Source organism: Episyrphus balteatus, chromosome 1 (assembly GCF_945859705.1).
Source record: "Episyrphus balteatus chromosome 1, idEpiBalt1.1, whole genome shotgun sequence".
Lineage (NCBI taxonomy): Eukaryota > Metazoa > Arthropoda > Insecta > Diptera > Syrphidae > Episyrphus > Episyrphus balteatus.
The window spans coordinates 51,438,699-51,457,238 of record NC_079134.1 but is presented as its reverse complement, the minus strand read 5'-3'; the positions used below and the strand labels follow the sequence as shown (position 1 = coordinate 51,457,238).

General features: G+C 29.7%; 1 protein-coding gene across 6 annotated transcripts; it reads left to right on the top strand.

Annotated features, from left to right (window-relative positions):
- Positions 1 to 432: 432 nt before the first annotated feature.
- On the top strand, positions 433 to 18,540 carry LOC129906050 (uncharacterized). 6 transcript variants are annotated; one of them, XM_055981678.1, is made up of 7 exons: positions 797 to 960; positions 12,935 to 13,156; positions 13,209 to 13,443; positions 13,551 to 13,738; positions 17,592 to 17,840; positions 17,921 to 18,077; positions 18,142 to 18,540. In XM_055981678.1, the coding sequence occupies exons 3-7, from the start codon at positions 13,355 to 13,357 to the stop codon at positions 18,410 to 18,412; spliced, it is 954 nt and encodes a 317-aa protein (XP_055837653.1). In that variant the 5' UTR covers positions 797 to 960; positions 12,935 to 13,156; positions 13,209 to 13,354; the 3' UTR covers positions 18,413 to 18,540. The 6 variants fall into 6 exon arrangements, with proteins under 6 accessions (XP_055837655.1, XP_055837653.1, XP_055837652.1 ...); XM_055981677.1 differs by lacking the exon at positions 797 to 960 and adding an exon at positions 12,680 to 12,801; XM_055981673.1 differs by lacking the exon at positions 797 to 960 and having other exon boundaries at positions 12,823 to 13,156.

Sequence of the window (18,540 nt, the reverse complement as noted above, 5' to 3'; positions counted from 1 at the left end):
TTAAGCGGAAATCGTATTGTTTAAAGAGGGTGGGTATCATCTTATTTTTAGGTGCCTTTTTTTTCTCCGTAATCCAGAAAAAATAAGTAATGGACAGAATTTCCTAACCTTTTTATATAGTAAAAATAAATTAATTATTATTTACGAATAAGAAATAAATTTGTGTTTTTTCAAGATTCGAGTATAAGATAAAAGATGCAGAGAAGCATGAAAGCCCGAATAATAATTAAAATTTACCTATAGGCACGTAAAAACAGAACTGTGAAAATATTATCTGCTAAGAAAAAGTACCATGATAAAAAGATCTAATAAAAACTAATAGTTTTTTTTTCTACAGATACTCTTCTTTCCTCAATTTTTGTTATAAGAGAGAGTTAAAACTATGTATATTATTTCGCGGAAATAAAAATTAAGTGCCTGCATTTCTAACAATTTCGAAAATCTTTTTGATTGAAAAACCTTGTCGTGCATCACTCTACGATATCTTTCCTGCTGTCAATGATAAATGTATATGTTTATCTTGGTGATGTGACCCAGATGTTTGTGTGAATATACCTACGTGTACAGAGAATTTTTTTGTATCTAAATGACTGTAAAAAATACATTGGAAACTCTTATCTATAACAAAGAAATATCACATTATCAAGTTTACAGACAAAACAAAAAAATTAAATCCAATTTTTAACTGATTTTTATGTTCATAATAAACTGTCAGTTATCTTTCAAATCAACTTGGGGCAGTTAGTGCAAATTAAATAATTAAAAAAAATAAACTGTCATATTTATTTTTAACAGAAAACCCCAAATTTTTCATTCTCCAATCAAAAACCTTTCCAATATACATACCTACATAGCTAATAGGTAGGAAAATAAAAAGGAAACAAAGACAAACATCAAAAAAATATCTACAGATAAACCCACATTTATTTGTTATCAATGATGGCGGAACAATCAAACCAGGTGAGAAAATATTGATAGATGAAACTTAAAAAAAAAAAAAAATTAGGAACAAAAAACAAATTAAAGCATGTCACTGTCGTTGTCGTCGACGTGTGCACTTGCTGTTCAAAGACATATGATAAAATACGTCATCTAAATAAGGTACTTGGTATAGTTTCGTCGTCGGTCTATACGCGATATGATGTGGTCTATCTTTACCTTCTTTCTACACCTTCATTTTTAACTTCTTAGCTCTATTTATCATTAAAATATGTACCTACCTGTCTCTTGATAGAGAGGCTCCGATAACAAACATTTAAATGTCTCCGAATTTTTTTTTTTTTTTTTATTTTTTCACCTGTGGTTTTTAATGTTTTCATAACTTTTTTAATTTAACCGAATTTTCAATTCAGTTCTATTTCAATTCGCGTCAAGTGAATGCCAAGACTGTCTCTCTCGGTTGATTTTTTTTTAAATTTTTATTATATTTTTGAAGTTTTAAAAATAACGTGTTTTCAAGATAAGAACATTATTATTTTTTATCATTAAGTAGCAAATTACTTAAGCCAAGTGAATATAAACTGTCCGCTGGGAATTGCATTGATAAAAGTTTGTTCGTTTGGCTTAAGTTATTTTCGTACTTAATTGTCAACGGTGGATGTCAAAAGGCAAATTTGACATTTTTGAGTGATTTGAATTGATTGTGTTTGTAATTTATACTAAAAATTTTTAGAAGATAATGAGAGTAATTGTATGAGGGTAATATTTTGGATTTGAAGTTATTTGAATACTAAATTTTGTAGTCACTTAATCAGTGAATATTTTATCTTTTTAAGGACTAAATTCAACTTTTGAAAAAAATCGGAATGTTCTAACATTTTGGAGACTTAATGTCTCCCTTAAAAACACAATCTAAGTAAATAAAAACACAATGATATATGTACCTGTAATATCATAAGACTTAAAATTTATCTACAATAGGAGTTTCTTAAAAAAAACGGCAGAGGTAGACTGCCAACGCAACATCGATAACAATGATGTGGCAAACAGTTATTAAGTGATGTGGTATGGTCTTATGGTTACGTTGACCTTTCTGGATTATTTAGCTTGGGGTTTCCAAGTAGTGTCTACTCTACTTCCCTTGAAAGCATTTATTTGTAATATCAAAATGATGATAAGACAATAACAAGTGATTTGATTTGTTTGTGCTGATAAGAAAAATTTTAGATAACTGATAGTGGAAATTAGACAAAGCACCACGTTGTTTAGCCAGAAATTAAAATTAATTAATTTTTTGCGCGGCAAGATAAAAATTTTTATTTGGCATTCAGTTGCGAATTACAGTTAAATTTGAACAGATACCTATCTATTATTCTTTTTCCACCGAATGGTTTCTGAAATTTTCGCAAATTGTAAATTGTATTATTTTCCGTGGCGTCACCATTAAACATTTTAAAGATGTACTAAGTAAAATGTTCTTTTTTTTTTCTATTTTGAATGTTCCTAAATATATTGAAGATTAGTGTCTGAAAATTTCACATTGATTCGGCAAACAGTTTAGGAGAAATTAGAGTAGGTATTTGTAAAGACGTCTTCCGACGAATTCCGCTCTCTAATGGGAACCTAGTACACACTCAAAAAAATTAAAAGAGAATTTATTTTCAACAACGATTTAATAACGAATAACAAAAGTAATGAAAATAAGCGTGATTTTTAGTAAAAGTACTTTTTAGTAAAAAAAAAAACGCGCAGGGGCATAAGTCCCGATTTTTTTTCGGAATTTATGTCCCACTTCACTAAAATCCAATTCGGGACTTTGGTATGTCCTTCACTACTGAGACATAAGTCCCAAAAAAATAATTTCGGGACTCATTTCCCACATGTATTTTTTTTTTAAATTTTTGCGTATAAGTATCTACCTAAAGAGACAAGTTAATATGACCACTGCTGATGAAATAGTAGAACCGAAATAGTAGAAACGGTCTTGATTTATTTTTTTCGGTAGTACCTAGTCCAATGCAAAGTACAATTACAATAAGATGTTGAAAAACAAAAAAGAAGTTTGCAAACTTAATTGTTAGTCGAAATTGCATCGTGATAAAATAAGATCATGGAAAGTGAAAGTCTTTTCGATAATATTTTTGATTTATGTTTTCATTTTGAGTTGCCCATGGAGAGAATCAATTTTGAGGTGTGAAAATAAAAATTTGCGCGAATTTTTATTTTGGGTGGGTGTTACACTCTTTTCAGTTTCTTGAAAACAGAATTTCGAAATGAACTGCTGATTTTCAAGATTCTGTAAAAAGTCAAATTAAAAACTCGCGACTCTTTTTCTTCTTATTTAACTTTTTTATGGTGAAATGGGAATTAAGTAAGGTAACATTCAGAGGGAACAAAAACCACACGTTTTTTTTCCGGAATTAGATTCCCACCTAGCATGGTGGGAATTTAATAAAAAGCCTCTTCACAAAAAATTAATTTTTCAGACTTACAAGTGGATATAACCCTCTTAAGAGCTTCGGAACTTAGCTTGACTAAAAAGTATTTCACTTCACTTTTGAAGTTTATGAAGAACGATGCTATTCAATTAGACCTCTAAAAATTTTGTTTTGCAATTTTTTTAAAAAGTTTTTGATGATAAAAATAAAATCAATTTATAAAATATAGGTTCCACAATTTCGTCTGTCAGTCTACAGGAGCTACAGCCTTAACAGATGGACGATCTCTTCAAACTAGGTATGTAGCAGCTTTGGAGATTGTATAGAGGGATTTTTAAATAATTTTTATTAGGCCCAAAGTTATCATATTGTCAATTTTGAAAAAAATAATTTTCTCATTAGCGGCTCCAACGATTTTGTTTAAAAAAAAATCAAATCTTTGATAGTCTTTTTACACGGTTTATCTTTTAATGTTTTTTTTTCTCGAAAATCATTATTAACCATACCTGCTATAGAACCGTCGAAATACGTTTACTAACCATTAAAATATTTATTGGGTCTTTAATTGCTTTTCCACACAAACAACATGCGAGTGGGTATTTTCTAACATCAACTTAATAAAAACGAAAAGGAGAAACTGCCTCAATGTTTCCAAGTAATTACTGGACAGGCTAGTGCGTAAGTGGAAACCTTCTTCAGATTTGATAATGATATTTAAAAAACTTAAGTTTTCAAATTAAAAAAATTATTACAAATTTAAAACATTTGCATTAAGAAAGCAAAAAAAAAAATACAAATACTAAATTTTCTGCATTGAAAATAAAAATTCATTTAAACGTGCATTTATTATTATTTTTTCTTAAATATTCGTCGAATTTTTACATGTTTGACTTTTTGGCCTTACATTAGCTTTAATATTATAGTTGAAATAGCTAATGTATGGACAAATATGTAGTCAAAATTGTAAGAAATTCGACGAATATGAAAAAAAATTTTAACGCATATACTTGCTTTTATTTTTTTTTCAGTTGAGAAAATTTTGTATTTGCAATATTATTTTGTTATTAATTTAAAATGTTTTTACTCGCAATTGTTTAATGTTTTTTTTTATATTTGCAGTTAATACCTATATTTTAATTTAATTTTTAATCGAAACCATCAAATGTATTAAAAAAAAAGTGATTTTTGTAACTCTACCTGATACCAAGAATATCTCATGGAAAAATTAAATTCTATTTTAGTTAGTTAATTCAGTTAGTTCCGGTTTAGAACTCCGGTTAAAGAGTTTAACTCCCTTTTCGAAACAGTTTTTGACAAAAAGCAAATGTTGTTTTGAAGAGACAAAATTGCTGAAGATAATGAAGGTATGTAGGTATGGAAGGATGTTTCTTTCTAAGCTGATTTCAATGTTTGAAATTGAACAATTATAGAACGTTACTGATGTTTGTGTATCGGAACTTAGATGAGTCCTTGATTAAACTAAAATTTAATGAGTCCAAATTTAAAGCCACTGTAAAAAAAACCGTTTCCAGGCAAAAGCCTTAATCACCAATAAGTTTTGTTTAGAAGTGTCTCATAAAAAAAAATGTACCTACATATTGTTTTTTTCTGTACCTAATACTGTAAAAAAAATGTTATCAATTTCTCATTACCACCAGTTAAACTACACTTAGGAGCAAAAAAACGGAATCAAATAAATTATTTTTATTAAAAACAAAAAATGCAATGGTTAAAATAATGTTTCTTCAAGTCTCATGGTCTCATTTAAAAGCTTGAATTTTTTACTTTGAATTGTTGGTAAAAACATACAAATGCGTACCATAGTATCATCGCTATCTGTCAATAAATTGCACTTAATTTTTTTTTAATGTTAAATTTTCTTGATACTCTCTGTTTCAATTTCATTTTTTTTTTCTCACGCTACTATTGACGTTATCTGTCAATAAATTGCACTTCATTTTTTTAAAATGGTAAATTTTTCAGATACTCTCTGTTTCAATTTCAGTTTTTTTTTACTTACATACTTCTTTTATGTTGATTGGATCTTTATAAAGTGAACCGGCTTTTAAGTTCCTAGCATTTATTTAAAGCTTTTGTTTTAAGCTTTTTAATGGTGCAATTAATATTCATGTGTGTCAATTGCATCCTGACCAATTATCGTTTTTACAGAACGCAAAGTTTGATTCCATTTTTTTGCTCCTAAGTGTATTTAAGTAAAAACAAAATACTTTTATAAGAACTTAATTCAATTAAATGAACATATAATAGGATAAATAAAGAAGCCATTTCAATTTTAGTCAAAGATTCTTGTCTGTACTCCTCCCATTAGCCACTAATCCTGTCCATATTCATCTATGACTATAACATAATTAATAATATTTTCCATCAAACCTTTTACCAGGAATTTGTCCATTTTGTTCACAAAATGAAAATCCTCCAGTCTAGGCGGCCAGAGAGTTAATTTAACTTTGGCCAAAGGGTTACACATACTATAGTATGGCATGCACATACTTTTTGTATGAAATCGAAAAATAATCCTTTCTCATTCTCAGTTTATATTTTGGACAAACTTAAGGCCATATCAGTATGACCAGTTCCAGTACCTATCTACTAAAAAGTCCAGAAGGCTTCAGTTTGATGAGTATGGTGAGTATGGTAAAGGCAAGCGGTCAGTGTCCTTTGGAGATAAACACAGCGCACGATGTCGATGCAATGGCGGCAATGACACAGGAAGGTGGACAATCCGTCTAGCTTTTAGTGCTTCAGTGGTAGTGGTTGATATTACTATAGAAATGTTCAGTACCTATGCGTGTTGGAACTCAATTTTAGCATACAGTAAATAAGGTGAATTTTACAAAAGTATTTTACATACATTTACTTTCGAAACGATTGCAATTTCTGTTTCCAAACCGTTAAAAACAATAATTATTTGAATGCGTAGTGTAGTATATTTCTGACCAAAGGTCGATAGGTCGATGTCTTCCTTTGTTCTTTCTGCTTAGGCTTGTAAAATCCCAAAATCAAAATTAAAGGCTCTATCACTCCCAACCCAACCAAAGCGACACTTTTGCAGCAACATGACAGCAGCTTTGTTATTAAAATTTAACAGATGAACTTTACAGTGTCACCACTCTGATATTGGCTGGTTTAACAGAGTCTAAAGAAGAAGCAAATGTCTTTCCTAAAACATGGTCATAATAATTTATTGCATTGGAGAAAACAGTGAAAAAGACCATAGAACTTTCGAATAGAAAAATAACTTACTGGCGAAATTCATTTAAAAGTCTATCAAAGCATATTTTATGCGTATATTTTAGGTATCATATTATAATATGGCTTTTAATCCTCCCACACCATTTACAAAAGATTATAAAATATATATGTAAAATCAATTTTTGAAAATGAAGCATTGCCTTAGCAAAGCCCTTTTATCAGCAGCTTCCATCCTAGCTTTAGTATTTTTTTTTGTATTTTCTACCTATGCATTTAATATTTAAATGTAATAGTAAATTGACAGTTTTGTTTAACAAAAAATCCAAAGTTTCAGTTTTTCGATACCTAGTGAGTTATTAAAACTAGTATAAATTCATATAGGCTTAAATCATGATTCATGAACCAGCAACTTTCATTGAAAGGATACATGAGGATACATAAATATGATGGTTATTTTGAAAACTAGATCTAATTTTAGTGTCAAAAGGTGCAACCTCACTACTACAAAAAAGTTTTGAGATTTCATAAAAAAGAAAAAACGTTTGTAAACAAAGAGTAATTTTCACTATTTTTTGTTTAAATTTAGTGGACTTTGTGCATTTTAATTAATTTTAATTTAATTTCAAATGCTTTTCACCCAGGCACAACTGTTGGGCTCATCAGTTAGATGCAGTTATACCCTTCTAAGACGCAAAACGCATTTTGGACTACAGGTCATATAACCCTTTGACTGCCAGCTTTTTAGTGCTCTGATATTTCACATAAGGTGTCACCCAAAAATGATAGCCAAGCCATGGCAGCCAAAGGCTAAAATTTTCAAATTGTTTTGAGATTCGGCGATTACAAATTACGATAGTTCGCATTAACACCAAATTGTATCATATAGATTCATAGACTCTCTTCACTTTACGGCAGTGTTTTTCAAACTTTTTGAGCTCCCGACACCCTTTGGTAGGAATTTTTTTTTGCGTTTGTGGTATTTTACCGTTTTGAAGCGGATGAAAATATTGAAAGAGACATTTTATTTTGTAAGGCTCTTCGTGCTAAGGATAACACTACTGGCCAGTGCATCTTTTTAGAAATCTGTCGCGACTACGAATTGCATGTGTTTGCAAAGTCGACTTTTTAGGACTGTAGCTTCTAAAATTATCTTTCTCGCTGATACTTTTAACAACTTCAACATTTTCAATACGAGCCTCCAAGGGAGAGAGAAAAACATTTCAACAAAAAATGAAACGATATTTCTTAGCTCCATTATTCCTCTCATAATATACCTACCGTTTATCTAATTTAGAGATGAAAATATTGAAGTACCTTTGATCAGAAACGAATTCCAAAGGTGAAAATGAACAGAGATGGATTTTAAATCCTTTTTTGAACAATTTTGAAGTTGTTGTTTATCTACCATTAGACCAGTGCTAATAACACGGTGTTACAAAAATGAGGTTTTAAAATATACGCGGACGGAGACCTATCAGGTTTTGTAGAGCTAGTCGCACTGAATACGAAACGGTATTTGAAAATCCCCTAACACCCCCAAAATCTGGAGTTACGGGCAAAAAACGGTTTTTTGGACCTTCACCCATTGAAAAAATTCTAGCTTCGACAATTTTTTACCCATTTTCGATTTTTTTACAGTTTCTGATAGAAGATAAATATACCTTTTTAACAATGTATAAAACATGTAACTCGGTTAAACCACTTAGAATTTATAAGATGTCAAAGTTCAAAAATTCAATTTTTTTTGTCATTTGCCCAACTTCGGCATCAATTTAAAGTATATGTTTTCAAAACAACATACTATTTAAAAAATATATTCTAAAACTATATCTATTAACCAATTGATTGAGGTATTTTTTATGAAAATCACTTCAAAATTGGCTTAGAAAAAAAAATTTTTCGATTTCAACCCAGTTACAGAAATTCGAACTTTTAGGCATAGAACAAAAATGTTGTTTCGGCACGTAGTAGGATAAGTTGGGCGCCAGGATTTGATGAAGGGTTTTTGTAGAGGAGCTCAATACAAACATTTTTTTTCTTTGTTAGGGGGGTCTATCTCCCCCCGTTTAGGTGGGAGGGGCATTTTTTCTAAAAAAAAATTATCAAAATAAAAAAAATTATTAAAAAACAACGGCAACACTTACAGTAATAAATAATACCATTTCCAAAAGGCAAAATTGTGCATTTGATTCTAATTTTTAAATCAATATAATATTACCAATAGTTTTTGAAATAATGGATTTCAAAGTTAAAAATAGGGGAAAAAAAATTTTTTAAAACTCATTTTATACTACTTTTGTCCATGAATTGAATTTTAGTAAATAAATTACTTAGACAGAAAATTGCCTCAATTGAATCCTTATCGAACAGTGAAAACTATTATGTTTCTATGTCTTCTAGTTTTTGAGAAAATTGAAAAATAAAAACAAATAAAAACAAAAAATATTTTGAAAAAAGATAAATCTGATAAAATAATTTTTCAATTCTCCCAAAAACTAGAAGACATAGAAACACGGTTTCACGGTTCGATAAGGAATTAATTAAGGCAGTTTTCTGTCTAAGTAATTTATTTACTAAAATACACAGTCTGGACAAAAATAGTATAAAATGAGTTTTAAAAATTTTTTTTTCCCCTATTTTTAACTTTGAAATCGATTATTTCAAAAACTATTGGTAATATTATATTGATTTAAAAATTAGAATCAAATGCACAATTTTGTCTTTTGGAAATGGTATCATTTATTACTGTAAGTGTTGCCGTTGTTTTTTAATAATTTTTTTTTATTTTGATAGTTTTTTTTTAGAAAAATGCCCCTCCCACCTAAACGGGGGGAGATAGACCCCCCTCCCAAAGAAAAAAAAATGTTTGTATTGAGCTCCTCTACACAAACCCTTCATCAAATCTTGGCGCCCAACTTATCCTACTACGTGCCGAAACAACATTTTTGTTCTATACCTAAAAGTTCGAATTTCTGTATCTGGGTTGATATCGAAAAATTTTTTTTTCTACGCCAATTTTGAAGTGATTTTCATAAAAAATACCTCGATCAATTGGTTAATAGATATAGTTTTAGAATATATTTTTTAAATAGCATGCTGTTTTGAAAACATATACTTTAAATTGATGCCGAAGTTGGGCAAATGACAAAAAAAATTGAATTTTTGAACTTTGGCATCTTATAAATTCTAAGTGGTTTAACCGAGTTACATGTTTTATACATTGTAAAAAAGGTATATTTATCTTCTATCAGAAACTGTAAAAAAAATCGCAAATGGGTAAAAAATTGTCGAAGCTAGATTTTGGGGGTGTTAGGGGATTTTCAAATACCGTTTCGTATTCAGTGCGACTAGCTCTACAAAACCTGATAGGTCCCCGCCCGCGTATATTTTGAGTGTTACACCGTGTAATTTTTGAGAAAAATATAAGCGTGGTGGAAAAATTTAGGATAGATGGTAAATTAACGGGGAGTAATAATTTGCCCACAAATTAGGAGAAAGGATGGGTGGGTGAAAAAGTGGGGTGGGTGTCGTGCTTTTTTACAATTTTTGTTAAAAGTAGCTAAATCTATCGAAAAAAAGTTAAAAACAAAAGTTGTAGGTACACTGCCGCAGTGCCGCTCATCTGAATAGGTTCACATTTTAATTCATATTACTTTTAGCCTGTCTTGATATTTAATGCAATGGCACATCTTTTTTATAAATAAAAGGAGAGAATATTCTTTTAAGCTTAGTTTAGGAGAAAAAAAATTGTCTTAGGGCCTACCATTCTTCTCACACGGTAGCTAGACCAAATCTATTCATAAAAACAAGCATATATTTTGGCTCATCTGAATAGGTTCAAAAGCAAAAATGTTAATAAATGATGAGTTGCATGGGTCAGTTAGACTCAAAATTGTGTCTGTCAATAAATCTGATTGGGTATAACCTGTAAGGACGAAAACGGGTCGTGAAAAACCTTTAGGCGCGGAAAAAATTGGTAAAATAAAAGAAGTCTTTGAATTAGGCCGAAACCAACGATGCATTGGAACAAAAACAAACGCAAGTTAAAATTTAGTAAGCAGTTATTTGAGCAATATACAAGGGTATAGAAACAACAGAAGTCGAAGTAACTCAGTCACAATATGGGCCGATAGATGTGCAATGATCAGAACAGCATGACTTCGGGCTAAAAATTACAGCAAAACGGGTTGTTAGAAGTGGTAAACATTTAAAAAGAACAAATCTTCGCAAAAATTACGGCTTTATAAACCACGAAAAGAAACTCGCCTCCAATAAAAAAAAAACACATGTCGCAAAAGTCCAATTTGCAACCGGCGATTTTTCAAAGGAAAAAAGTGAATTAAGTCGTTAAGTGTTTAGATAACTGTGAAGGCAGCGTTATTAAGTGCAAAGCAATTTCCTTCTACAAAACTTTCGATCTGCAATTTCTAACACAGTTTTTTTTACTATTGTCGGCGAGTTTCTTTGCGTGGTTTATAAAGTTGTAATTTTTGCGAAGATTTGTTCTTCTCAAATGTTTACCACTTCTAACAACCCGTTTTACAACTTTTATTGAAATCATTTTCTAAAATCAAAAAAAAGGGGGAAAAATGCAATGGTTTTTTATTTTAACCTTTTACAAAAAAGGTTGAATTTTAATAATGGCAAAATTCCATTAGGAAAATATAATTTGGGCTGTCTAACAAAATCTGGCTGGTCAGAAAAATCAATCTTAAAAACGTTGCTTTGTTTTTTTTCCATTTTTCCCAATATATTCTGAGATAAAAGTGTACTTTTTGCATAGTCTTAGATAAAAGGTGCCGTGTTTTTCAAAAATCGAACATTTTTGTCGGTAACTTTTTTGATTGAAAAATAGGGTATTTTTTCCTAAATATAAATATAAATTAATATTTTTCTGAAAAAGAAATTGAAAATAGGTAAAATTAAGCTTTGTTAAACTACTTTTGTAAAAACAAAAATAAAAAACCCAAAAATCATTTTTTTAAACTTTTTTCACTATTTTTGAGGTTATTAAAAAATGTCTTGAAAAGTTGTACTTAAATTTTTTCGATAGAAGGTAGAAAAACATGAATTTTAACACCCACCCCATTTATGGCACACCTATTTCTTACCCCAATTTGTTTGCGCGCAATTTATTATTCCCCTTTAACATAGCTTTTATCCTACATTTTTTCACCACCCTTATGCTGCTAATATTTTTTCAACTTTTGCCGTCTGAAAACCGGACATGGGACGTGGGCGGGACACGTTCTAAACGAGATATCAAAAACCACACAAAAAAATTTTGTTTTAAAATTTTTATAAAAATCATCTGTGAGTGCCAAATTTGAAGAAAATCTTTCCACGTGTTTTGGCCGTAGAAATGTGTAGTACACATTGTGTACAGATGGAGGAAAAAACAAAGGAATTACATTACTTACATTATCCATTATCGTAATGTCGGTTTTGATTAAGACCTGGAGATTTTTTTTGATATTAAAAATTCCACACTAACAACAATTTGTGCTCAGAATTGTAATAAAAGTTGATTATGTCTGCACTTCCCTTTTCTAGTTGGAACCAAAGTCGGAAACGCTTGAATAACCAATAGAAGTTTTAGAAGTTAACAAACCTCATTATGATCAGATTCTGGAATAATAGTCAAACGTTCATCAGTCCATATACTTGTTTATTGAATACTCAAAAGAGGACACTAATTTTTAAAACACTTGCCCAAAATCTTAAGAAACTAAGTGTTCCACATCCACTATATTGGTTCAACAACTAGTTTTAGCTTGGTTTTTGGTCAATAGTGAAAAAACAAGCAGTTTTAAAATTATTTTTCACGTTCTTAAAATTATTTTAAATTTAGAAATGTCAAATGTAAATTACAAGTAAAATTTTTAACAAATAAAAAAAGATTAAAAAACAATTTTTTACATTCCATGACAGGAAAAAGCATTTATTTAGGATTCAAACATGAATTATTGGTTTGTGTCAATTACAGCCATTACCTCAAGGTCATCAAAGTTTATAACCTTACAAAAGTATAACGTTTTTTCTAATCTGAACAAAAGTTCATGAGCACATTGATTCTACTAAACATTGTCTATAAAAACATAAAACTCTCATTGTCATGAATATTATTCACAAATTTATTCATTTCGCATTAAGCTCTCGAAACGAGTAGTTGGTACGTTTATTAATATTTTTGTATTGGAAAGTTGTATCGGTAAGCATTTTACTCCCTCACTTAAATAAAACTTACTCAACTATAAATATACAACAAAATTGTTGTATAAATCTAGAAAAGAAATTCCTTCGAACTTTACTGATTTCCATTTCTATTTATATGACCAACCAAGAAAACTGTTTAACCCTTTTTCGCTGTCGTCAGCTCAGCTCTGACACCGTCAGATCCGGACTTTCTTAAGTCAAAAACATGCAACATCAAAATGGAAAAAAAACCTCCAGACATCAAATCAATTTTTGTTTTGTGTCCTTATAAAAGACACGCAAAGCTATACAGAGGATGTCGTTCGTAGGAGTTAAATATGCAACAACAATCAGGAGCTCTTCCTATTTAGGTATATACAAAATGCATGGTAAAAATAATACAAAATAATAGAAGTTTCTCAGCTCCATGCCAATCATGATGGAAGGTGGAACCACCGCATGCTCTAGTTTTTGATAACAGTTGAAGTAGATGATGGTGGCAGAGAACCCTTAGTCAAATGGCTTGTGAAATAAATGCTCAGTTTCAGTTGCAATAAGAAAATCACAAAATGAACATCTGGAAAGGAAAAGTTCTCTCGGAAGTGCCATTCGGACATGTTTTGGTCATTGCCGGGAAAATAAAACCAAATCCTAATAAGTATGTCTGCTGTGTGTGTGTTTGGTGTTTTATTTTGTTAGGAAATTTGTGGCAAAAGTTTTTTCAAATTTATCTCCTCTATTTTGTCTGATTTTTCCAAACGAAAGGATTTGTCTGGACCTTACGGATAATATTAAAGATTCTAATGAGAGTGAAACGATTTTTCTGAAGATTGAAGCAAACTTCAAGGAAAATCAAATAATTCGTAGTATGTTTCAGCCTGGCGAAGGATGGCAACAAGAGGAGATTTCGAAAAATTGGAAAAGTGACGTTCCTAAGAATCCTTTGATTCCAGGTAAGGTACATATTTCAGATACGGCTTCTGATGAATTTAGGTATTTGGATTTAATTAAATTTAATAAGAGATTTCTGTTTCGGACGCTATGGTTTAAGTGTTGATAAATTAAACATTTTTAAAGTGATGATATGGTGAGGTTTATTGCAAAGAAAATATCTGTTAAGGAAAATATATTTCTGATTTCAAGTTTTTAAAATGCAAAACCTTCATCATACTTTTAATTAAAGATTAAAAAAAAAATAGTACTCATACGCCACAGTGCCTCGTTAAATTTGGCTTTGAACAATTGATAAAAGATTTTTTTACCCTCAGCATATGCTTTATCCCTAAAAAAATAAAATGCACGTACTTGCTCTCTTATGTCAAAGCTTTTTACTGAACATAATAAAAGAAAATTTAAAATTTTATTTTTAAGGAATTTCATAAATAATGCAAACAAAAATAAAAATATGTTTTTAATTAATTAAACACCGTTTTAAATGAGCTACAAAACCAAGTATGCTATTTGATTTCTTGCATAAAAAGGAATTTTTAGAAAATAAAATGCACGACTGGGTCGCACGAACTTGCTCTTAGAGTTCGAGTTGCTTAAATTTTTAAGACTTTTTATATACAAATTTGGGAAATGTACGTACATACAATAAAAAAAACTAAAAAAATAAAATTCGTTTTTCAAAAAATAAAACAACATCTGAAATCAAATTGCCCCACAAAACAAGTATGCAGTTTTGATTGATATATTAACATGCATTTTTCGAAAAAAAATTTTTAAAATCGTAAGAGCCATTTTTTAAAAAACTATTTTTGTATAAATAAAATTTTGTGGAAAAAAGTTTAAAAATAAAATTGGTATGCCATTTTGTAGAAATCACTAATCAACATCTAAAAACGAAATTTCAAAAAAATTCAATGTCTCGTTTTCGAAAATTAGATTTTTCAAAAAAAAAATTCAAATTTTTTTTAAAAATCCAAAAATTATTTTTTTTTAAATTTTATTTTTAGCTTATATATTAAAATTATATAAATTCTTCTTCACAAAAAATTTCGTTGAAATCGAATAAGCAGTTTCAGAGAGAATCGGATTTAAAAAAAACGGTTCTATGGCAGGTACCGTTAATAATGATTTTCAAAATAAAACTTTTTTATTGAAAGATAGACCTTCTCTTAAAACTTGTATTTGAATTTTTTTAACAAAATCGTTGGAGCCGTTTTTGAGCAATTTTAATTTTACTAAAATCGGTATATGACAAGTCCAAAAAAATGATCCAAAAAAATTTACTCCAAAAACCCTTCTGGAGAGTCCCTAAAAAAATGCTTCATACCAAGTTTGAAGTCAATCGGTTCATCCGTTTAGGCTGTCGCTCCGTATACAGACAGACAGACAGACAGATAGACTGACAGACAGACAGAGAATGCTAAAAATGTGGGCCCCGGAAGTCCGTCTGACTTCCGAGGCCCACATTTTTAGCATTCTCTACCATCGTAATGTCGAGGAAAAATGTTATCTCAACTTTTTTTTTTTACGAATGCATAACTTGATATACATATAGTGCCTATATCGCAAGTAAAAAATATCGAAACTCCTTAGAGTGTTTTTTTTTTTTAATAATTTTTTACATATAAAAATTTCCTTATATTTTTCAAAAAAAAAAATTGGTATGCCATTTTTAAGAAAATATTATTCAGCACATAAAAACGTAACTTCGATAAAATTCGTCAACCCGTTTTCAAAAAATCGATTTTTCAAAAAAAAAAAAAAAATTAAAATATTTTTTAAAAATCCAAAAATGTGTTTATTTTATGGTTTCTGTGTAAAAATATTGGTTGAAATCGGCTAAGTCGTTTACGTTGTATGCCGGTACAGAAAATAAGTTATGTCATTTACTTTTTTTACACCAATGCAATTGATAACCTTTTATTTCATATACATAAAAGTTAGATTACGTCAAACAAAAACCATATTATAAACAAAAGAATTTTTTTAGACAAAAACAATATTGTTTTTGTTTGAAGTAATGTAACTTTTATGTATATGAAATAAAAGGTTATCAATTAAAGATTAAATTGGTGTAAAAAAAGTAAATGTCATAACTTATTTTTTCGAGATATCAGTCGTAGAAATCAGTCGTAAGAAATTTTGTTCGAAAAAGTCTAAAAACCATATATGAAAAAATACTGAGCGTAGAAAAAAGATCTTAGTACCAGTCGAAAGTTACTACTTTAACATATCATTTGGTACCAAAATTGTTTTTCTAGGTTCTATAATTCGGGTGCTATAAAGAGTTGTTTCGAAAATATCCGATTTTTCTGATTTTTCCAGGCTCCATAGAAAAATGGGTCATCTCCTTTAAGTTTTTAATTAAGTTATAAAAATACAGTAAACTCCCTCTAGATTTAACTTCCTCTAAGTCTAATTTACTTCTTACTCGAATGTTTTGATCATTTTCAAAAATAAATGTATATCATACCTACTTGCAATACGATCAAAAAAAAGTTTGTTTTTCTCAAAAACTAACGATTATGATTAACTGCAGACCTGCGTTAAAAATAACGACTAATTTTATGTGGCGGATCTATTTCAAACCTCATAAAATATATTGCATGGAAAAGGAAGTATATACTAAAATCTAAATTTTTTGAGAAAAACTTTGATTTTATGGTAAAATGAATGCAAATCAAAACAAATGAAAATTTGTATTCATTGACACATATTTTGAAAACATTTGTAAATTTTCTTGCAACTTTTTTTTCGCCCAAGAACCTGATAAAAATTTAAGATCTTTAAGTACATCCAGAACCGCGATTTTACTTTCGCTTCATTAAGACGAGGTTCTGAAATATGTTAAATATGCTTAAAATTTTTGCATAAGGAGTACAGTTATCGAGTTAATTTAAGATTAATTTTGTTGAAAAATATCTATATTTAATGTTTGGGAAGTATAAGCCTCCTACATATAATAGCTTAGGTTCTGGAGCCAGTCAAAAACCATGAAAAGTCAGTAAAATTATCAGTTTTTCAAAAATTGTTTTTAATTCAGGGATAATTAAAACGTAATTTTTACTTTTACTGTACTTAAAAAAAATGCTTTTCGGTTTTCAAAACAAATGAGTATAAACATTTTTTTTTTGGTTTAAGATAGGATTAGATGAAGTCGATACTCGGTACGCCATTTTGTATTCATCAAAACTTTAAACCAAAATTTCAGAAGAAAAAAATCAATTTTTCAAATAAAAATTTAAAAAAAAAATGCTTTTTAAGAAAATTCGGTGAAAATGAACTAGCTGTTTGGGAAAACAGAAATGATTAAAGAGAATTCTTTGTAGGTATTTTCAAAAAAAAAAATTAAATTAAAGCTGTCACATGCGCGGTTTCAATCCTTAATATTTTGCATGTTGTCTTTATAACATTAAATTGCTATGTTGTAAACTAAAAAAAGTACATGGATAAACCGCCAGTGAATGCCTACCACATTCATACTCGGAATAAAAGAGTTGAGAAGCGAACTTTTTTTTTGGGACTCACTTATAATTTTTCTTATCTTGTAAACAAATCTTAAGCTTTACTTCTAAACATACAAAACTTTTGCATTAAAAATAAAATGTCATTGCGAAAAAATTATTTGCATTAAAAAAATGTATTATGTACAAGTAAAAATGTTTTTCATTAAAAAAATGTTATTGAAAAATATTTAATTCATCAATGAAATTGTTTTGTTTTGCCTTTCCAAGAATAGATAGGATTTTTTGCTTCATCAAAGAATTGAAAAAATGCAAGCCATTTCTCCAGATATATCACAATTTAACATCCTTCTAAAAGCTAATACATTTTTTTTTACATTTTTGAAACCAGGACAAACCTTCAACTTTCGTGTGGCAGTTTTGCAAAAATGCTTCGAAATCTATGTCAACGATAACTTGTATGGCACCTTCGAATATCTGCAATGTCCAAAGAAGATAAACTATGTGATGGTGTATGGTGACTTTGAAAAAATTACACAGTTCCATCATCGTATGCTGTTCCCTTTGGTATTTCCACGGAATTTGTTATCCTGCGAGAAACTTGCCTTCCAAAGTGATGTTCCAAAAAAATATGAAACAGGTATCGATTGTTCCATGTATCGCCAAGGATAAAAAATGTATTTTATAAGGATTTTTTTTTTTGTCTGTGTTCATTTTCAGGTACTGTAGTTGCTATGGAGTGCATAGCTCGCGGCCCTCGCTCCACCGAATTTTCCATTTGTTTCCAATGCAACGAAACCAGTCGAGTAGTTTTTAAATTTCATGTAAATTTCGAAACAAGAACGGTGGTTAGGTCCTTCCAGAGAGAAGATAATAGGTAAGTGAAATCGATAACGTGCGAGGTGGTAACGAAAATATTCTAATAGAAATTCTGCTTTAAGTTTCAATTCTGCAGATGAGGAAACTGATGGTGATTTTCCGTTCGTTCGTGGAAATTCATTTAAAATCGCCTTTGGGCAAGGCGATAAGGCTTTTATTGTGGCTGTGAATGGAAAATATTTTACATATTTCAATTTTCCATTCAGAAATTTTAGCATCTCGACGGTGAAGTGCTTGTGCAGTTATCCGGGAGATTTTGCAGTTAATAAACTAGAATACCATGAAGACTCACCGCTATTGAAGAGAGTTGAAAAATTATCAGCGATTTCATAAGCTTTATAAATACATACATCCATGCAACTTTTGGAATAAAGATTTAACTTTAAGATGTTTGTTGTTCTCTGTTGTTAAATATTTAAATTGAAAACAAAGAAAAAATATCTTTCCTAATAAAATTTAAA

Coding starts and splice junctions, on each gene's coding strand:
- LOC129906050 (XM_055981678.1), top strand. CDS start 13,355: ATGAACATCTGGAAAGGAAAAGTTCTCTCGGAAGTGCCATTCGGACAT. Junction 13,739..17,591: donor TAAGAATCCTTTGATTCCAG/GTAAGGTACATA, acceptor TTTTGAAACCAG/GACAAACCTTCAACTTTCGT. Junction 17,841..17,920: donor TCCAAAAAAATATGAAACAG/GTATCGATTGTT, acceptor GTTCATTTTCAG/GTACTGTAGTTGCTATGGAG.